Consider the following 22,928-nt stretch of genomic DNA (forward strand, 5'->3'; position numbering starts at 1 on the left):
TGAGAGAGCAAGATTTTTTTTCTTCTTTTGCATGATGGTGTAAAGCGCAGTGTGTGGTTGCAGTCACCTCAGTTTGCTTTTAAATTTTCATGTCATTGCAATCAAGCCGGCACTTCATCTTCAGGCACAAACTAAAGGCCAACAGTTCACGTTGCACTTGTGAAGCCCCGTTGTTTTGAATACTAAACACTCAAACATCGGTATTCCATAAGATTTCCAGTTGCAGTAAATGGTTTTTAATTCCTTAACTCACTCTAGAGCTTTTCTTTTTCTCTGCGTTTGTATAATGCCGTACTTCATTGCCCTAGCTCTTTGTCAGACGTGCTTACCGCGGTGACACTTTTTCTTTTCTCTTTACATTCAAGGAGGACTGATGCTGTTCATCTGTTCAGAATGTCTGTTTGCTCTTCCTCTCTCCCAACGGCTTGAAAATTAACCCAGTTTGATCTCAGTCCTTTTCTTCGCGCTGAAGTCTTTTTCATGTTTCATAACATCTTCTCCCCCATTTTTTTCCCCTTTGGCAAGACGAAGAGGCCCCATGTGGCCCCATGTGGCCCCAGGTTTAATAAAGATTCTGTTTACTATTGAATCTAAATGCGCGTTAGTCTGTCTTTCATGCTTCCTCTTCTTTTATTTTCCATTCTGTCTGCCACTGTCTTTTGCTCCCTTTTTCTGGTTCTTGCTCAATGAATGGTAACAGTAACATCTCATGGGGTGATGCCGAGCTTCCTGCGCCTTTGGGCTTGTCAGAGCATTGCTCTGTAATATCAGAGTAGTTTAACGGAACGATTACTGATTTTACCATTACAAGAACAGGACATTTGCAGGAAGAGTATTCAAATCTACCTTGACGACATGAATATTGAACACTCCGGTAAAGCACGGTTAAACATGGTCGTGTTTCAGCTTGGTTTACATTAAGATGAGGATTTGAGACTTAACTACTCACCTCGTGAGTTAAATCTTAACTTAAAAAGCCAAAGGCGACCTGAAATATTTAATGCCTTCTCGCTCTCACACAAATTCGCTCACATTCAAGGTCTTTTATTCTTAATCTCTCTCAGTCTCCTGTTCTTGTGGCTGCAGTTTAGATTCTTTGCAATGTGTTTCTTGCTTTAAACATCCGCATGTTTGTGAGTTCATGCTACTTACTGGATCTCTCTGTGCCTCTGTTTGCCTGAGTGATGATCCGGCTCTCTTTCTATCACTGTGTGTGTGTGTGTGTGTGTGTGTGTGTGTGTGTGTGTGTGTGTGTGTGTGTGTTTGCGTGTTTGATAAGGTACCTTTCTGTGCTCTATTCCTTATCTGTTCTCTGAAAAGTCACACCACAAAGATAAGCTACACTGGAAAATTCTACTTTATTTTTATTACATTTTTTTTCCTCTCTTCTTTTTTCGGCAGCAAATGCTTAATATTCACATATTCTGGCTATTTAATTTTCCAGTCTAATCTAATACTAAACCCACTCCATCAAGAGATACCAGGTTCCCCATCTCTAATCAGGCATAGATTCACACAGGGTGATACCATCATTGATGAAGATTTTAAGGCACTACTCATTTACAGAGCCAGAATATGTATAAATTCAGTTTTATGGTAATATTAGCTAAAGGTCAGGCGTCAGCGGGGCTCTGTATTTCTTCTCCTCTGGTGACACATGCCTTTTGTAATCATTAGTTTTCCAACTTCTCCATTCAACTATTCTCCTGTAATATATTTCCTTCCCACTGTCATTTCCCTCCTTTCTTTCATATTCCACTCGTGCCTTACTCTTTCGGAATAGGAATATGTTTGATGGACCTACCCCAATTTAGCATTTCTCTAGCTTAAAGGTCTCCGCTTTTCCCACAGCTGCTCATACAGCCCCTCTTTGTTTTATTAAGGAGCATGTAGCCCTCATCACTTTCTACACCTTTCATGGCACCTTTTTCTCATTATTTCACAACTACAGGGATAGTCGTCATGGGCGTTTTGTTAGAATATTTGTTTTTAACCATATAATTAGCCAAAGACAGTTTTTCCTTTTTTTTCTCTTTTTGTGCTTCAGCTTTCCCCAAGACAAACGTCTCCTGAGCTGTTGAATAGAATTAGAGCTGAGATGCAAACAAATAATTACCCTTCATTTGAAAACACTCAATTAGCTTCTCTTTGAGAGTGAAATAAAGAGCTAGTCTCAAGCGGAACCCCAAAGTCGCAGCTGTAATTAGTTCAGAAGATGGCAGCCTGTTGACTCAGTGGACATCAACGACATGCCTTTTTTTTATCAGCCAAAGAGAAAATATCACAACGTACTAAAACACAAGCACACATTTGTTATGTCGATAAAGTGCAAGCAGCAAAGAAAGCAAAGCTCCCAAATGAAAGGAATGGCAACATCCATAAAAGGTAAACTGAAAGAGGGGCAAGGGTTGGCGGGCTGCGTGGCAATCAATGAGCTCTGCTGTGCCTCTGACATTTCTATCTTAGATGTGCAACAGAAGCTGCCTCTAAGTGCCTTACTACAGTATAGAAGAGCTGAGGGATATTGTGTGGCTCCCACATTTATGTGCCTTCTGAACCATCGGCTCTCAAAGCTAGTGGAAAACTACAAGGCATCGAGGGCTGTGACCTAAAGGTGTTCGGTATGTCAAATGAATTACTATCCTCTCTGGGCCACTAATTAACCACTGATGTTGTGTTTTTCTTGAAAGATGGGTTTGATTGACACTACTTCCAATTATTTTGATACGGTTCTGTTCACCTTCTGCGAGCTAAAGGGAATACGCTTATTGCTGATCGCCACTGTCAGTATCAATATAATAGATCTTGGTAGATGCTGAATATTTTTGTCATGTCTTCCTGCTTAAAGTATACAAATGTACACACGTCTTGTTGCGTGAGTCCACTGTAATCCATCCTCACAGTTTCTACACTTCTCCCTCTAGTATTGGAAGATTCTCTGCAGAATTACAATTTATGAAAAAGGATATTTTTACTTTCGTGCAGTGTTTCCATTGACTCGAGATGACCACTGAGTGTTGGACACAAAACAATTTTCACTCACTTTTCTGTACAACTGCAGTGCATAATTATGCCTTCACTATCTTGATAAGAGTGGGAAGAAGGATTTCCCACATGTAATATCACTTTGTAATCTTGGAGAGGTGCCTAAATGCTCGCATGCTCATACTGTGCAATGTGAAATAACATTAGGTTAAGGCCCAGGGAAAGCTTGCTACATTTCTCTTTTCAGCACCACTGATCTGAGGCCAATCCACTCTGGCCAATATTGACTTAACAAGTGTGGCTCTAGGTGGCTGAAGACCATTGCAGCCACCATAGCATGGACCAGAACAGGACACTATACAATCTGGAATATAGGAAAACTTCCGAGAGTGTGACATCTCTTAAATATTTTGCTATCAACTTTTACCTTTCATTGTTCAACACTGGGAGGTGGGTTGATATGAATATCTTGGGAACACTTGATGTCCATGCCAGCAGATGACAGGGACATCACAGGTGTGCTCTTAAAAGTGACCACAACAGAGGCCGCGTCCCAGTGTAGAGGCTGTCGTTTTTCAACTTTCCAAAAAATCTTTTCATGCCTTTTAGTCACCCTTATTACAAGCATACATGTCAGGAGATGGTTTCTAAGCAAATCAAAGACGATCCACCCGTAGGGGGCTCGTTCAGCATTTACTGATAAATTAAACCCTTAAGCTTTGAAAGTCGAAATTAACATAGGTTATGCTCTCATCAATCATTTTGGAGTCCTTTTGACTTTAAAACAAGTCATTTTGAACATTTTAATTGAAATATGTACACCATTTATAGTTTCTGCAGCAGAAACTATCATAAAGCATCAAAATGTGCGGGAAACTGTCAGAAACACGTTCAGGTGTGTAGCTGACGTCAGTCCAGTGTGATGATTTGAGAACTCCTTGCCATTCACAGCTGATTTCATCACAAGATGGTCTCTAGTTAAAAGACACGGAAATCAATGTATAAATTATATTTTACACAGGTTGATGTAGTACAAATAGATTAAATCTGCAACAAGAAATCAGTTAGAGCCACATTTGGATCCACTTTGTAGATTTTCCAAACAGCAGCTTTCAGTTGTTATTTTTATCTAAACTACACAGTTGCAAAGTGTGTCGAGTGTTAGAACGTATGCTTCTGGGCTGACGAAGTCTGCACACTGACGGGCAATGAACGCCTGCCTCCAAACGGCTGTGATTCCTCAATACACCGAACGATTCCACAACCAGATTTTTCCCACAGTGACACACGCTGACATCACCTGTTGGTTCATTACAGACTATTAGGAAAGAGAAAGCTTTAATCAGAGAAACTGGTTTGAAGCAGCAAAGAAATTCGGCTCCGACTGGATGTCAGAATGAAAAATGTGAACACTTCCCCAGTACGCGTCTGGGAAGACAAGGATCTTATTTTGCTTCATTTACAAGGTGTTGCTTTCACCAAAGTTCGCAAGGACATTTTGCCTTCATCTGTATTTTTTCAATTTAAATATAATTATGGATAAGACAGAAATGAAATAGAATGTTTTTCTTTGAATCCCGAACACAAAGACTTCAAAGCCATTCTTAATGAACCCGCCTGTTCAACATTATGCTCCTATTTGCTGAACCTAATTCCATCGTATTCTTTTAATTATCCTCAGTTGTATTGAAATTCCATTAAGACCAGTTGTTGGCTTGTTCTTATTTCTCTAACAATGTTATTAAAACCATTTTGTTGAGCACAACATTTCTGCAAAGGGTCAACAGAGTAGTACTATGTTTTACTCTGCATGTTCTGCATAAATGCCTCAGGACAACTGAAGTTTCACAATGTCGGATGCAGATTGGAAAAACCTCTGGTCGTGTCTTGAAAATGGAAATAATTTGGCAGATTTATTCTGAATTTAGAATCAGATCTGTGTCACTTTAAATCTATGACAATTAATTCAGTCATTTCATTGATTCAGCAGTGGTCAGAGACATTAATTTGCAGTTGTTCTTTTAAAGCATTTTTAAATCGTAATGCTGACATCAAAAGATCAAAATGTCACTGTTCCAGCTTCGAGAGTATATCGATTTTTAACCTTTTAAGGTGGCTCACGCTTTTATATCAAATTATATCAAAATAAAATCATAGTAATTGCATTCTTACCCTCTTTGTCAGTTGATTACAAACAATTTTGAAGATTTACTTCAAGACTAAATTATTAAGTTTCAGATGGAAATGAGAGCAAAGCCATTAAAGGAAGAGCTAGCAACTTCTAGCAGTGTTCAGTGAGGAGTGTAAAGGGCAGTGTGTCTCTAATGCAGACCCTCAGCATGGTGGCAGGGTGACTAATGACCTACAGTGCTCTCAATTATTATCACTGACACACATGCACACACTCGCACACTCCCACCGACACAAACCCCATATCCCTCTGGTCCAAGCTTTGGAGAAGCATGACTCAGCTGCAGCTCTCTGTCTCCATCTCAATTCCCCAAGTCCTGTAGACTGTAGTTCTAAATGAGGACATCTGCACTCTGGGAAATAGGTGTGTCCCACAGAAAAGCTACCCCAGTGCAGTGCAAATTAGTTCTCTGCCCCGCTGCAATCAGTGTGAAAGTGCTTCTCTTTAATTCTCGCTTTCATATGTTTCATCACCCCACCGTCTTATTTGATGTTGTCACTAGTTATCTTTTTGCTTTGACGTTATTTTCAAAGCCGGGTGTCTGTGCTTATTGTCTTATTTAATGATGCTGTCCTAAAGTCTGCATCAGCTTAGGACCTGACATAGTAGTGTGTCCAAGAGAAATATCCTGTCATCATTTTAGGTCACCTTTCTTGTCAGTGATAATGTTGTTATTCAAAGCAGTCTATATGTGGAACATCTGTATGTGCCTGCAGCTGGGAGGTTACTGATAGACATGAAGCATGGGGTGACCTTAACTAACATATAAGCTGTTTAACCTATGTAAGTTTCAATCAGTAAAGAAATCTTTTATGTTGTTTTTTCACCTTTTTAATGAATTCAGGATGGTGTTTTCGCAAAGTTGTCTCCTCCCAACAGCAGTCTCATTCATGTTTTCTTTCCATAATTGCATACATTGTGAACTCAAAGAGAAAACGAGATTAATTATGGCAAACACTTTGGTTTATGCTTTATATGGAAATTATCGCAGCAAGTGATTTTAAATCAGGTCTCAATTACAAACATTTAACAAATGAAGTCATGCTGGCTTGCAACAGGATGGTGGCTTTATATCAGTGCTGCCAGGCTAAGCTGCTAAGCTGGAGCTTCCAGCCTGGTCGGCTTGCAGACAGCCTGCCTGCAGAATCAGCCAGCAGCCCCAAGAGAGCCTTCCATCGTGCTGCGTCTGCTCTTCTTGCTCCTCACACACATCCATCCTGCCTGGTCGGCCTGTCAAATCCTGGGTCCCCTTTAGCCCCCCCACCACTGCTCTCTCTCTCTTCCTCCGCTTCATTGGACTGGTGAAGGTGAGCTGGTCCCCAGTGGCACTCCTGTACAGATTGCAATGCTTCCTACTCAAACAGAGGCTGCTCTCCTGTGAATACACCCATTTAAAGAATGGCTGGGTTGTTCCTCATCTTCCTCTTCCTTCACCTTTTGTTATTTTTGTCTGTTTCAGCACAGTTACCTCTGGATGTCCTTATTAATTAGTCTACATCTTGCACTCTGGTCAACCGTCGTTGACATGACCAGGGGAGGCTCAGGCTGCTCAGTGTGTTGCCTTATAGCACCACTAATGAAAAGTAAACACCCGCTGAGGTTTAAGGTGACAGCTGTCACCCAATCTCTTGTTCTTAAAAGCTATTTTACGAGCAGGATGTGATAGGGGAGCAATGACAACAGGGTGAGGCCGTTTCCGAACATCTCAAGGGTAAGACTGACCATTTTTGATAGGTTGTGTCCATCTAGAGCTCTTAAGAATGTAGCACTTCAACCTTCTTTTTATCAGTCTGTAAAGAGCTGAGACTTCTAGGATAGCCAAGATGTTTTTTCTTGATGTGTATCAATCATTCTGAAAAGATGAGACATCCCACGGTCCGTAAAGTTTTTACCAAACCAGTATTTGTACCGGCTACTGAAATTTTAACATCTCGTTTAATGCAACACATCAACGACGACAGGATACTAATATTTGACTTCTGCAGAACGTTCTTGACTAAGATTCACAGGATTTATTCTGGGTGACGAACTGTTGCTTAATTTCTTTAGGATAATTTGAAAAAATGCAGACATTTTTAAAGTAATTTAGTTCTGTGTATTGACAGAAAAAGCCGGCATCTAATGTGCATGTCTGTTTCGAGGAGAGCTTTTGTTCACACGAATGCTTTGGTGAGCACACAGTGTTGTCTGGCCGTCTTATTGATGCAGGTGAATTCACTGCTTTTTTCTTTGTGTTTTGTGCAGGTTTTTGGAGATTATTATCACTTCAGGCACCACGCCGTGGAGAAGAGGGCATTGTCTAGCCACAAGGGGATGCACATCAGACTGCAAAAAGAACCACAGGTGAGACTCCTGTCAGCGCTCACACAGCTCACTGTGGCACTTCATATTGGCAACAAAAGGCCAAAAGACAGATTGGATTACACAGTGACTGTGTTTATCACAAGAGAAAAAAGGATGCTCGCACCATTGACAGCTTGTCAAACTCTGTATTCTCCAGTCCACACTCATCCTTCCATCTGTCCCCCTGACCCGATCCAAAGCACCACATAGCTGCAAATATGCAAAATGAATGCTCCACACCAACACAACTGATGGGAGAGTGTATGCTGTATGCTTGCCCACACATTTTTCTTCTGTCTGTTTTAAACCAGTTTGTGCAGTTACGTTAGCTCGAGAGGATAATTGGCATCAGTGGTACAAGCATCCAAAAACAAGAACATTTTCTAAACCCTGAACGCAGTCTTCAATTGAACCAAATTAGATATATTTAACTCTGGAAAATGTAATGTTCTGTGTATATCAGTTCTTTCACCACTGAAGTGTTGAAATAGAGAAGAGAAGTCTCTTTTTCTTATGAGGGATTGAGCGATTAAACAGTCTCATGTCACGTGTATCCATATTGTTTTAGTGCTGTTGCTGTGCAAGAGAAACGTCTTCTGGTACCCACTCATTACCAGGAGCCTTTATTGATTAATTGTCTTTATGAGAGGAGGATTATGTTTCTCTGTTTTAAAAACAGTTTCATGCCCCACTCATTGTCAGAAAATACCAGTAATATCTGTTTAAAATAACTTGTGTGCTAACAGTTTAAGGAAGAAAAAAATGTGTATGACATGTACAGTAAAAAGCAACATTCACAGAAGGGACGTAAAGGAAAAAAAAGAAGTCCATAAACCAACAACAAAAGGTTGATCGTACATCAAAACAAACAATAAAGGTTCACCGTTTATGATTTATGTTTATTTCAGCTAACCATAAAGTACTATGGATGTAACAGGCTCTCTCTTATCTTCTCTTATGAATGAGCAAAAAAATGAATAACGAAATATAGATCAATTCAAGAGTAATTGCTTGTTCCTAAGAGCTGCCTCCTTTTTATTGGTAATTTCATTTAATGGGAAGGAAACAGTTTCATACATTTTCTTTTAGTTTAGCAGCACACATTCCCGGGCTTTACACCAGCACTCTTTATCCTCTGTAATTCTATAAAAGCTTTACCTCTTCTCTCATTTCTGTACTTTACTCACAGTTTTTTAATGGCTCGATTTGTTTTTAGTTTGAAGTGTTTTTACTCATACAGACGGTAATCCGTCCGCTGTCTTATAGCTGAGCTTTTGTCTTATGAGCAGGTCTGAGGAGCAGTGCACAGAAACCCCTTCAGAAATGCTCAACGCCACAAGCAACAACTTGATAACATGGGGTGCTCAAATCGACAGCTTTGGAGGACAGAATTCTCCACGGTGCTCTTGTTCCTGACCCTCCAAAAGTCTCCGGTCCCTCAGAGAAAGTCTCAGCAATTAAAACACATCTTTAGATAGTTGGATTCTCGAGTTCTGCTGTAACAAAGTTAATTTAGTGTCTGAGAACTGGATTGTCAGTTGACTTTGGATAACAGTCCTATGAATCATGAAGCCACAACTGAATCTCGCAGCCAAATATAAATCTTCTGCTTCTTGGTCAAAGCACGTCAACCGCAGAGAAACTAATGCTTGGGAAACACTGAATATAGATTATTTATAGATTATTTATGGCCGTGGGAGGCTTTAAAAAGTAACATATCAACCTTCATATTTAAGTCTGTTGGTGTTAAACCATTAGCAAGCTGTGTCCATGGATGTTTCTTTCTCATTTTCACCTGAGGCTCTGAGGGCATGACTCTTGAATCTGAATGTGCCAATATTGTGCAACTCTTGGTAACAAGGGTTCCCCAGACTTTATTAAGCCAAAGAAAAAAGTAGGATACAGTTCGAGAACTGTGTTTCAAACAAAATGCTTTTCACCTCCTCTGTTTGAGCATGAATTCTTACAGGAAAGTACCGTTAAAGTTCCTCTCAGGGCGTTGATCAAACCCTGATGATATTGCTTGTAGTTTTTTTAAATTTTTCACTCCTTAAAATGGCTCAGCTGTAATTCGGTGCTGTGATATGGAAGCTGACCCCTACCTCTATGTTAACCATTCATATGCTGCTTACATTTAGATTCAGATGTACTTTTTTAATTCCCAGGGGGAAATTAATTGTTATGGTGCGCTGTTAGAACAAAATGAATACACAATTGGAAATGCAAGCATCATAATGAATTAAACAAAGAACAGATTTGTTGCTATGTTTACCTAATAACTGCTGTGCATTATGTTCTTGTGAATTACTGAACTTATCTCACAAATGCAGTTACTGCTCTCTGAGATAAGTTCAGGTTTCAGTCTGTTGGATGAAAATATCTGAGGGAGGCTACAGTTTGAATGCTTTGCTGTAGCATTCAGTGCATTGTGGTAGAATGTCTCTTATTGAAAGCGCCTTTCTGACTGATCTGCACATCATTGAGCGGGTTTGAAGTGTTGTTTAGTATTGTCCTTGGACAACATTGCCGGAGTGTCTGATTCCGCTTCCTCAACAGTGCTGGCCTTGAGGATCCGTTTGTTCAGTCTGTTGGCACCGACGAGCCACAGTCTGTCGCTCCAGCAGGCAGTATCATAGAGGATGGCACCAACCATCACAGATCCACAAAAATATCCAGTGGATTGTCCAGCACATGTTTGAAGGTCTCAGCTGCCTCAGAGGATGGAGACAGCTCTGTATTGTTTTCCTTGGCCCAGTTTAGTTTATTGTCAGTGTGCTGAAAGAGACTCGAAACAAAGGTTAACTGATATCCCCCTCAGGTCCGTGTTTTGTTGTCTTGTTAGTCTTTACCACATTAAGCTACCCGTAGTCCTACGCAGACTCCATGGTAGAATTTTCAGTTACTGAGGAGCTCCCTGAAAGAAAACTAGCTTCAACTCTGAGTGAGAAGCTCTCAATATGTGGATTTTGACCATAGACCTTATAATTATTTGGAATCAGTCTCGAGGCTCTTAATTCATTTCAGCCTTCCTATCTGTGGTGCGAATACACGTAGAGACAAATCCTGTGAAAACATGTTGAGCTCCCCAGTTCCCATGAGACTCAGAGACCCCCATGATTTGTCTGGTCCATAAGCTCTGATGAGCTTCAGTTCCTGTGATGCAGATATAGAAAGAGGGGGAAGTAGTTCTAATAATAGTTATGACAACTACAGAAATGTTCCTGCTGTTCCACAGCGTGGACTTTATAGATGCTTTGGGGCTGCAGGAACCTTTTAAACTGCAGTCTGCTGTCATTTTGCAGCTAGAGTTGTCAGCCTCTATCTATCAGGATAATGCAGTATAAAGGCACTTTTGCAATGGCTTCATTCTTCAGACCCAGTCGTAGGCTGTCACCGTAATAAATGTTATGCATCAGTTCGGCTGTAACTACAATCTTCTGACAAATATTTGGCAACATAGCAGCATAAACGGTCAGAATGGAAAATACATGTTCACAATTGGATTTCGAAACCATTAAATAAACATCTAAATGTGAAACTGAAAAGTTGACCAAGAGATATGAAAACCGAGTCTTGAAAATGTGTAAGAACTTCAAACTGCAGCAGAGTCATCAGAAAACTTGAGGATGGCAGATTTCTTTGCCTCTTTTGGGCCCCACCGCTGCTGACCGCTCTGTGCTGCAGGCACACATACTGCAGTCTGCTGTTCAGGTATTCAAGAGGGACCCTCCATCTGTATCTCTGTCAGTTTCCTTCCCAATAGAGCCAGTCTGATGGTGTTGAATAGACTGGAGAAATCATGTGCTCGAGCTGGTCCAGGATGACGCTCCCCAGGGTTTTCATGCCTCGTGAAGTCAATGCCATAGGTCTGTACTCTTCTGAGCCACTGGGACACTTGTCTAGTGCATAGGAACAATGCACAATGTCCTCCACAGCACAGAGACCCTCTGCACACAATGAAGTAGTCCACAAAAGAGGGAGGGGCACAAGCGTTAAAGAGCCTGTTGCTCACACCGTCCTGGACTTGCTGAGTGGACTCTCATCATTTGTGTCCATCCATTGTCAACAGCAAAGGATACTGTGAAGGAGACAGGCAGGGGGAAGGGAAGATGTTTAAAATCTGTTGAAAAATTGGTTTAGTTCATTGTCCCTGTCAGCACTACCCAGAATTGTGTTCTGATAGAACTATTCTTCATCACTCAATAGCAGCTTGTAACATGTGAGTATTTAAGCTATACATGATGAAACTGGAAGATAACTATGAGGACACGAGTTTGCCTCCAAACCAGTATATCAGAGTTAGGGCTGCAGATTCAAACCTCTCGCGAAATGGCTTTTGAAGTGCTGTTTACTTGTTCATAATCATGCATTTGCTGTTAAAATAAAAGACCCACGCATCTCCAAGAAGTCAGCTCTGCTGACGTGACGCGACGGATGGTTTGTTTTGTAGAATCACGTGGGGTAAGATAACAGCTCCACAGGCTTAAATAGGCACATTTAAACTTTACTGGTGTTTTTCCTTGGACATAAAGCCACGAAGGAGGGATTTGAGAGACTTTTCATTGGACACAAATTTTGTGCCCGTGCATACAAAAGGAATCAACATGCCTTTCAGGAAGTGACAAAATCTTAAGCTACCAAAAAGAATGAATACCTACAAAACAATTATTTTCTCATAATTTTGACGATTGGTGACACAAAGATTACATGTGGCGCACATTGTATATGAAGACACTCGAACAAGCATTTCAAGCATTTTTCTACGCTAATAAAAGTATATTTGAATATCATATGGCTTTTCTGCTGACAGGAAAAGTCTGGTAGTTTAAGGATTCAGTTTTTGTTTTTTGGGGGTTTTTTTGTAATTAAGTGTTGTTCATTACTTTCATAATACAGAGTGGCTCTGAAAGCTTGTATAGATATGTGCGAGAAGAGATTACAGGAATAACAGATCAAGCTGTTCACCTAATATGAGTGGCGGCTGAGTCACCCCCACTAGATTGGACTTGTTTGTTTTGTCCTAATACTCGGCGTGTAGGTCACCTGAGATGAGATGCATGAGGCTGCCTCTTTGCTGCTTGTAGCAGGATCACAGACCCCTGTTTAGTTCTCTGAGACAGTTAGGGTGGATGGGTCCATCCACTCCCTCAACCTGCCCTGTTGATCACTCCCCCCTCCCTCAAAATTGCAGCCAAACTGACCCTTGTCAATTCAAATACATTTCAGCCCACTTTGCAGCACCATTAGCGCGTGTGCACACATCATGCTTTAGCCACCCTCTATTTTCAGACCAGCTTCGCACTGCTACCGTGTTTGTGCTTGTTACAAGAGAAGCAGCTGTGGTAATTGCTGCCTTAAAAGTGTTGTGAGAAACACCAGCCTGCTCTCAAAAAGGGGCTTCTTACGAAACGAGAAAAGATTACCCATCTGTGGCTAAGTAAGTCAAATAGTGCCGAAAGATTTTTCTCTAGCTTTTCTTGAGCCTGAGTCAAGAGGGCTGAGGACTTCTTGACTTGAACTAATGTGGCCTGACAATTGCCAAGGCCCCAAGACATCATTACTGAGATGTGACATTAAGTGAGGGCAGAAGTGGCAAGGGTCAGGTGAAATGGGCGTTCACAAAAGTCAGTGAGCATGCTGGTTAAAAGGTGTCTGCCTTCGTGCTGTGAGGATAACGTGGCTATAAGATAATGAGTCTGGTTTTGCAATCTCAAAAAAGATCTAGTCTGTCAGTCCAGAAGAAGGATTTGCAAGGATTTTGACATTGTTACCAGGGAGGGTATGATGATGAGTCGAGGACTTGAAATAAAAAGCAAGATGAATACATGTGGTTTACTGCTTGTTGTGTGTATTTAAATTAGGCACAAACAATTGAGAGCATCTTGGAGTTGGAAATAAAGCCTGCAGCAGGGCCACAGAGATAAAGCCTGATTTGTGATTTTCAGTGAAGAAGAGGATTCTGTCTAAAGTGTTAATCTCTGTCAAAAGTCAATAGTTCAGGTTCCCTCACCCACAGCACTTGAACCCTCATCCTTTCAGTGCATTGGGTTTTTGGCTAAGGAACAGCAGCTTGTCCTAAAGTTACCTCCCCACCCACACAAACAGAAGATGAGTAAACCTCAGGCAAAGTATGACAGGTGCCAAAAAACACCACAACGCAAGTGTGTGGGATTGTATTTTTGTGTTTATTTAAGTGCATTTATAAACTCATTTTGGTCTATGGGGTTATCTGATCTCTCAAAAAAAAGAAAGAAAAGGTTACACTTCACCTGGTTCAAAGAAAATAGATTTAAAAGGCATTGAAACAAGAATGGTTGGATTTAGATTAGTCATTTCTGAGCTTTGGGCTTATTACAGCATTTCCTCTCCTTAATCCTACATCTACATTTTACGTTTCCCCCCATTGTCTCTCTTCCTCTGCTCCATGGCACCAACATGCCGCTTAGCGCCATTCCCTTTGAATAATCATGCAGTGGCATTATGACATTGGCAGCTGCATAAGCTTTTACCATCATGCTTGCAAGGGTTGTTTGTCATCTCCTCTCCTCACCCCCATCTTCTCTATGAGGGAAATAATTGATTTGCTTTGGGGTGGCTGCTGTTTATTTTCAATAAAGCCCAGTATAGGGGCTGCTAACTGCATGCCATGTTTTAGAGGGACGTTACACTACATCTATCACTCTCTCTTTTTTTATTTCACTGTTAAGTTTTCGAACAGTTTGTCTCTGGCTGAAAGAATCTGTTATTTTTAGATGCTGCATGAGGCTGAAGTGGACAAGACTGGAATGCTCAAAATGTGCTATTGCCAACATATCAAATAGAGAGACCAAAACCATTAACATAGTAGCTTGTCCTTCAGTACTTTCCAACATACCAAGCTTTTGTGTTGCATTCCACCCCAAAGCCGCTGGTCCCTACAAACATCTAGATACAACTCACAATAGAAACTGGATTAACTACTTTTCTGGTCAAAGTTTGTTATATTTTTTTAAATATATTTTTATGATGTGGCTGTGTTAAAGTTCTAAAGTTCAAAAAGCAATCTCAGAAGTTTGGGAGAGGGTTAACAAAAGGTTGGAAAAATAAGTGGTGCTGAAAGAAAACACCTGGAGGAACACGTTGTATCTGATTAAGCTAATTGGCAACAAGTCAGGGACACGATTGGGTTTAAAAAGAGCAACTGGGAGAGACAGTGGCTCAGAAGTACAGATAGGTAGAGGCAGATTGTGGAGAAATTACGTAACATTTCGTAGGCTTTGAACATTCCGTCATCACAGTACATAATATCAAAAGAGGCAGAGAATCTGGAGACATGTCTGTGTGCAAGGGACACAGCCAGAAATCAATATTGGATTCTCCATGATCATCAGGTGCTCGGGTTGCACGTTATTAAAAACGGGCTGGATTCTGTCATGGAAATCACTGTGTGGGCTCAGAAACACTTCCAGAAATCATTGTCTGTGAACACAGTTTGCTGTGCCATCCATACATGCAGAGTAAAGCCCTCTCATAGAAAGAAGAGGCCATATGTGAACGTTATCAAGAAACACTGCCATCATCTATCTATGGGCCAATTTAAAATGAACTGAGGCACAGAAGAAGACTGTTCTGTGGTCAGAATAAATTATGTGAAGTTCTTTTTGTACATCGTGGCTGACTGAAAGGGAGAGTTAGCATCCAGCTTGCGATAAGCTCTTTAAGCCTGGATGCCTGATGGTATGGGGGTACGTTTGTGCCTATGGGATTGGCATTGTGCATATCGGGAAATGCAACATCAATACCGAAAGGTGTAAATGAGCTTTAGAGTCTGGAGAACCTTGCATATCTCAGCATGACAATGTTAAAACACATACTGCATCTGTTACAACAGCATGGCTTCGTGGGAGAAGAGTCTGGGTGCCGGACAGGACACGAAATGCAAAATAAGAGAAAAACACAGAGGGCTGTCGAGCAGCTAGAATCCCATATCAGACAAGAATGGAAGGATATTTCTCTCCCAAAAGTCCAGCAATTAGTCTTCCCAGTTTATGATGTTTAAGACGTGTTGTTGAAATAAGATGGGATGTTTTGCAGAGGTAAGCGTGACCCTGTCCCAAGACATGTTACTGCTATCCTATTCAAGATCAGCTCATATTTTTTTGTAAAGACTAAAATATCTCACTTTTTATTGTGAATTAAATATCAGTTTTTAAGATTTGCTGAAGTAATCTAGAGTGGGGGTGTCAGCCTATACTGTACAACCCCCGCTGAAGCAAGCAGGGCTTCATGAACAAAGACTAACGAGCAACTGCAAGTGAAACTAAAGTAGAATGCAGGGAATCACTTTGTTGTTTGGTATTCTGTCACAGTATGCCGTGGTGGAGTTTCCTTCAAGCTGTTGGGCGGCTCTGCCGCCTCTGATGCCAAAAACATCAAAGGTTTCTAAGGTATGATAAAAATTAGAGCATTACAAGGTATATTAGAGCAAAATACATTATCTGTTGTCAGAAAACTAGGTTTAGGGTGAGGGTCTCTCAGCAGGACAATAACCCGAAGCACACATCCGACAGCTCAAAAGAATTGTTGAAAAGGAAAAGACTGACTGTTCTAAACCAGCCAGCAATGAATCTTCACCCAAATCCCATTGGAATCTTTTAGAGAGCGGAAGTCCTTTCATTGCAAAATTGACTTCTTTCAACCTGAAATAGCTTCAGGCCAGCATTGGAAAAGAAGCAGAAAATACCAGTAGACATGGCAAGAAGCTTCTGGATTACTACAAGAAAACATGAAGCGGGTGTCACTGTTGCTAGAGGTAACCAAATCTTTCACTGAAATATTCAAATTTTTAGATATTTGGTTTATTTATACTTTTTTTTATTGTACTTAATTATTATTATCAATATAGATCACAGGAATACGTTGAGAGAAATGTGGCAATGATATTCGTGTGAATTTCAGAATGATGATAAGTCGTAATTGGTGGTGATGAGTCAAGGTCTTGGTGTTACTTAGCACTTTGGCTTGCTTTGCTTGAGGGAGCATCTCTTAATAAACTGAAGTTCCAATGCTAATTGTAATGTCTGGCTGACTAATGAGTTTTCAGACAGTTATTAAACAGTGATGGAACTATACGACTCAAGGGAATAAGCTATCAATGAATATATCAAGCTTTGCCTAAACAAGTAGTTTTTGTTAGCTTGGTTGTGTGATATTATTCATAATATTCACAAAATGCCCTTAATAGTGGTGATGAATTTACATGTAAATGCATTTGGGTCAGTCATTATTCACAAAATCACCTCGCTGGGCTTGCTTCTGGAAACAGAAAAATGAGCAACTATAAGAGGAGTCAGACATTAGCGCAAGAAGAAGTAACTGCGGCGTAGAGAGGTCACGTAACATCTCTGATGCAGTGTAGGAGAATTCAAGGTGTGTCTGTAACCTGTTCTCACAAAGACACAAAGCAAACTATTTCCACCATCTTGGAAAGGAACGTCAAAAAACCCACATATACTTGAATCCAAAAGCAATGAACCAGAGATTAAAAAGAGACTTCTGCTTTCTGGTGACACGTGCCCGTGGGCACTCATCATTTGTAATTGTAATCATTGTAATTTCAAGAAAACAAATTATTTTATCAGTTACTGGTGTGTTATCTGTTTCAAACATATAAAATCTATAATAGAGTTAGTCCTTTCTAACATAGTTATCCTGGTAACCGTAGCCAGTTTGTTGAATTTAGATAGTTCTAGAAACAGTAATATTAACTGCAGTTGTTTGTCATATTGCCTATTTGTAGTTGCATTTTTCATATGTTTAGAGTTTTGTGGCATATGAATAAGTACATCTGCCACTACCGGTGAGTAATAACCAGTATATGCAGCAGAACATGATGAGGATGGCTGGGGATTCTAAATTGAGCATTGCTGTGGATGTGAGCAAGGATGGTCGTCTGTCCTTGTGTTAGCCCCTTAATGGACTGAAAACCTTTCCAGGGTCCACTTTGCCTCATGCTCGGCGTCAGCCCAATGTCAGTGTGGTCTACTCAGTGGGTGAAGCTCATTACTCAATGGGTATGTTCTTTTTTCTGTAAAATATAGAAACACAGTTCCAAATCAAAGCATTGGATTTCTTTCAACCAGTCTCTCCATATAACAAACAATACCAGCATGGCCTCGCTTTAGTCATCAGACAGTAAAAATCCTCGGGCCACTGTGCGAGATGGAACAAAGAGTTTATTGCTCATGCAGATTGCAGTCCTAACCCATGTGGAGACCTCCCTCTTGCTTTATGATTGCTTCTTTGTGCGGTTGTGTTTTTGCAGTCTTTGTCCCTGTTCCAGACCTCAGGGTAGTACTTGTTTCTCTGTGTTTTAAGTATCTTAGACCACTTGATCGTGAGGACATAATTAGACCTTGTTCTTTGTTTTTTCCCAGAAACTGATGTCGCTGAAATGTTGCACAACATATTCCATTATTTGAAATGCATAAAAAGATGAAAAAACATGTATTTGACATCAACCTTCTCAACAGGGTTTTATCAATCATTTGCCATGATGAACTGTATAAATGAAACGTTGCATATCCTGTACTAAACAGCTGTTTGTTCATGTATTGTTTGTAATTTTACACTGCAGTGAGGTAAATGTTATAAGTGAAATGAATGTTAAAAATTCTTGGAATAAGATGAATGGCCACATTCTCGTTGGCAAAGTTTTCAACTCAATTGAAGCTACACCCTGAAAGTTCTGAGTACAGAAAGTTCAAGCGATGTCACATCCGAAAAAATTCTCAAAAGGATGCATTTTTAATTGACAATTGCACTATATTGCCAAAAGTATTCATTCACCCATCCAAATAATTAAATTCAGGTATTCCAATCACTTTCTTGACCACAGGTGTACAAATTCAAGCACTGAGACATGCAGACTGCTTCTACAAACATTTGTGAAAGAATGAGTCTCTCTCAGGAGCTCAGTGAATTCCAGCGTGGTTCCGTGATAGGATGCCAGCTGTGCAACAAGTCCAGTCGGGAAATTTCCTCGCTAAATATTCCTGTCAACTATCAGTGGTAACAAAGTGGAAGCGATTGGGAATGACAGCGACTCAGCCACGAAGTGGGAGGCCACATAAAATGACAGAGCGGGGTCAGCGGATGCTGAGGCGCATAGTCACAGAGGTCGCCAACACTCTTCAGAGTCTATCGTCACAGACCTCCAAACTTCATGTGGCCTTCAGATCAGCTCAAGAACAGTGCGTAGAGAGCTTCCATGGCCGAGCAGCTGCATCCAAGCGAGCCAGGCCTTCTCATCCAACATCAGTGTCTGACCTGACAAATGCACCATTGGAAGAATGGTCAAAAGTTCCCATAAACACACTCGTAAACCTTGTGGAAAGCTTGGCCAGAAGAGTTGAAGCTGTTATAGCTACAAAGGGTGGGCCGACGTCATATTAAACCCCATGGATTAAGAATGGGATGTCACTTACGTTCATATGCGTTCATAGGCAGGCGAGTGAATGCTTTTGGTAATAAAGTGTATAATGCACGACATAAACTGCTGGAGAAAGTTGAGCACACTACTTTAAGCTCACTCCACCCTATGCCACACTGCCATCTCAGTCAAAGTTATTTTTTTAAAACAACTGTGAATGCGCTACTCTTTAAATTACAGATGAAGAACCTGTGATTTGCTTTTTATCTATTTAAATTAAGGTTTTAGCAAAGAGTAGTACCAAGTTAGATTTGCACTAGATCCATCTTTGTCAGCGGTTTCCTGACCGGTTCAATCCAGTCTTGGAACACATACATCTTCAGTTCAGTAATTTATGTAAAAATCATTGCATCATCAAGACTTTACAGAGTGGTTTCTCATCTTGGATGTAAAGTCACTGCATTTGCAAGAAGGCAAGGGATGGGCACTCCCCACTGTGTTCCATTCTCCAGGAGTTTAAATTTAGTTGTGGTTTAAAGCCTCTCAAGCTCTTTCTTTTAGTGCAAGGAGGAAAATACCTGTCAAAATGTACAGGTGTGAAAAATGTACGTGCACAGACTTTCATCAATGATGAAATTACATTTCCAGCAATGCTATAAATGTGATATTTGCATGGCTTATTATTCCGTCTTACTAAACCTGCGCAGATCGCAGCAGCCCCTACAACTTCAAAGGCCCCTGTTCTGCTACACCATACAGTACAGCAGCCATCTGAGCGATGAAATAAATTATATTTCCTTCACATCTCAACGTCTCTTTCTTGTTATTACTTTTTGAAAACAGCTGGGACTGTTTTTCACCATCTCCAGTTTGTTCAACGGTGCAGCAGTTAATGAAACAGGAACATTAGTAATGACACAATATCATGTGAGGCCAACTGTGTAAACTTTGATTTTTCTTCCTTCGTGTGTGGGTTTGTGTGTTTGCATGCCATGCGTGTGTGTGTGTGTGTGTGTGTGTGTGCACCAGGTCCTGTGGGCGGAGCAGCAAATGGTGAAGAAAAGGAAGAAGAGGGACGTCTTTGAAGACCTCACAGACCCGGATTTTCCGAAGCAGTGGTATCTGGTGTGTAGTGGTCTCTTATCTTTCTGATTTAGCCACCATTGCTCGATCATTATTAGTTCTTAGATTAGGTGATTTACAGGATGCTTGTAATTGCGTAAAAGTGACATTGTTGTAGTTTTATCTACAAAGATATTAAAGTGCAGTCAGTTTTTTCAGAATTCTTCTGAGATTTATCTTTTATTTATTTTTCTTTCTTTCTCAATTTCTTGATAGCATCCTCCTACATTCAATGACATCAGCTCTGTAAAATCCTGGAAAGATATCTTATGTAAAGATGTATTATATTATTACAGTGACAGAAGATAGTCAGTGGTCAGATAACCATAAGTTGAGCCACTTTCTTTAAGGCTAAAGATGATTAAAGGCCTTAGAGCTTTTATCTTAATCACAAACACAAGGTTTTCTGAATGATGTGTACAGTTCGAGGCATCCAGGGTTTCGGATGGACTTGTCGGGATAGAGCCCCTGCTGAACTGCACCACCTGTAAAACATTCATGGAAAATGTTGCTGGTCTGTTTCCTTTCCAGTTTTTCCAGAAATGTATTTGCTTTAATCTCCCCTTTCATTTTCTTTTTTATTTGCCCAAAACCTGTCTCACTCCATTGGATTAATGATAATGTTAAATATCCCAGACATGAGTTGCCACTGAATGGAAGTTGTGAAACCAGCTCTGCCACTCAGCATTAGACTTCTAACCATCTGGGGGCTTGAACTTTGTCAGTTTAAGGTGTTTTACACATTTCTGACTTAAAAAGAAGTTGTAAGAAAATGAAACTTGTTTAGCTGGAGGCACATACTCTTTTTGGTGTCTCTGTAGTACGTGCACAACCAATTCATGCTATATATAGTTCTTTTATGTTAGTTTATTTGGATGCACAACACCACCAGTTTGTGGAAAATCCCTATTTAACAAATGATGTGGTTGTTTTTTCCTTCATAGAAAAGCAGCCACAGAGCTGAACACAGATCTGCATATGTTCTCCCTCGGTGCTGTGCAACACAGGTCTAGATGTTATAGCGTTTTGCTTTCACTTCTGGGCAGTTTGGGAAATTTGTGGAAGAATCAGAGCTGTGAAATGCTTTTTGTTGTATTAGTCCTGTTATTGTTCCTTTATATTTTTTCTGCCGTGGAAAAGATGAGTCAGAGTGGTCAAAGATCTGTTTTTCTGCGATGGAATTAAACTAAGTGTCGAGGCAATGAAGTCTTCTGGTGCCGCAGTTGTCTGAGGTTTTCACCTGTGTGTGTTTGGTCTTTATGGTTTTGTGGTGCTTTGTCTGAAGTCTTCTGGTGCCGCAGTTGTCTGAGGTTTTCACCTGTGTGTGTTTGGTCTTTATGGTTTTGTGGTGCTTTGTCTGAAGTCTTCTGGTGCCTCAGTTGTCTGAGGTTTTCCCCTGTGTGTGTTTGGTCTTTATGGTTTTGTGGTGCTTTGTCTGAAGTCTTCTGGTGCCGCAGTTGTCTGAGGTTTTCACCTGTGTGTGTTTGGTCTTTATGGTTTTGTGGTGCTTTGTCTGAAGTCTTCTGGTGCCTCAGTTGTCTGAGGTTTTCACCTGTGTGTGTTTGGTCTTTATGGTTTTGTGGTGCTTTGTCTGAAGTCTTCTGGTGCCTCAGTTGTCTGAGGTTTTCACCTGTGTGTGTTTGGTCTTTATGGTTTTGTGGTGCTTTGTCTGAAGTCTTCTGGTGCCTCAGTTGTCTGAGGTTTGCACCTGTGTGTGTTTGGTCTTTATGGTTTTGTGGTGCTTTGTCTGAAGTCTTCTGGTGCCTCAGTTGTCTGAGGTTTTCACCTGTGTGTGTTTGGTCTTTATGGTTTTGTGGTGCTTTGTCTGAAGTCTTCTGGTGCCTCAGTTGTCTGAGGTTTTCACCTGTGTGTGTTTGGTCTTTATGGTTTTGTGGTGCTTTGTCTGAAGTCTTCTGGTGCCGCAGTTGTCTGAGGTTTTCACCTGTGTGTGTTTGGTCTTTATGGTTTCTTTCCTGGCTCTTGCTGGCTCAAAGTAACGTTCAACCAATAAGCATTGAGAGCATCTGGAGCCTGTGTTTTGTTATCTTTATTTTTTATTTTTTTAGGTATGAAGGTATGAAACAGCCTTCAGGTGTAACTCTATATGTTAGATAAATTTTGCTCCTGATAACCAGCTCTGACAAGTCCCACTTCAAAAGATGGTCTGCAGGTTTTTCTTTCTCTCAATAAAAATGTTACCTTTTGAATATGAAAAAAAAACAATGGAATTAAAGCAAAGAACACGATTCGCATTTAAGGAAACCTTTAAACGTGTAGCATAGATTCTGTGCCAGTTTAAATTTCACATTTATTCAGTCTGTCCAGGAATTTAAGCTACTTACCGAAGATGATCCACGCAACAGTGCACTGACAGCATGAAACAGAAGAAGTGGCAGAGGAAGTTGTCTGTCTATCACTTCCAGCACTCACTTCTCTCCATACCTCTCACAGTATAACTTTCCACTACTACTCTGTATCCCCTGTTTGTCTCCTTCTTTTTTCTCTCATATTCTTACAGACTTATTTCTTTTGTGACACAAATGCAATCAATATTAATTGTGACCTGCACCAAGTTGTTTTTCATTTGTTGCTCATGGTGTAAGCAGACATATCCATATCCTGTATTCCTGTATACCCTATACAGCTGTTGTCATTCATTGATTTTCTTTTTCTGTTTCTTCTGTAAGACTCTAAAAATTGTAGAAATTGAGATAGAAAACTTGTCAACTTGCAGACACTTGAAGCATTTCTAGACTGCCGCTAACAATTCCATTTTATAAATGCAGCATCGTCTGACAAAATCACTATTCCAGTATTTTGAGACATAATCTGTGGAGTGCATTTGGTTCTATTTACATTTATGATGGTCTCCCACAT

General features: G+C 40.5%; 1 protein-coding gene across 1 annotated transcript in view; it reads left to right on the top strand.

The window, feature by feature from the left end:
• The window catches only part of furinb (furin (paired basic amino acid cleaving enzyme) b), an 85,564-nt gene that overhangs the window by 28,037 nt on the left and 34,599 nt on the right, over positions 1-22,928 (top strand). Inside the window, exons 3-4 of the mRNA XM_072385554.1 lie at positions 7,421-7,519; positions 19,959-20,054. Coding sequence (XP_072241655.1) covers positions 7,421-7,519; positions 19,959-20,054 — 195 coding nt within the window. The remainder of the gene's footprint in view (positions 1-7,420; positions 7,520-19,958; positions 20,055-22,928) is intronic.

Source organism: Leuresthes tenuis, unplaced genomic scaffold (assembly GCF_036924035.1).
Source record: "Leuresthes tenuis unplaced genomic scaffold, fLeuTen1.0.hap1 SCAF_5, whole genome shotgun sequence".
Classification (NCBI taxonomy): Eukaryota; Metazoa; Chordata; class Actinopteri; order Atheriniformes; family Atherinopsidae; genus Leuresthes; species Leuresthes tenuis.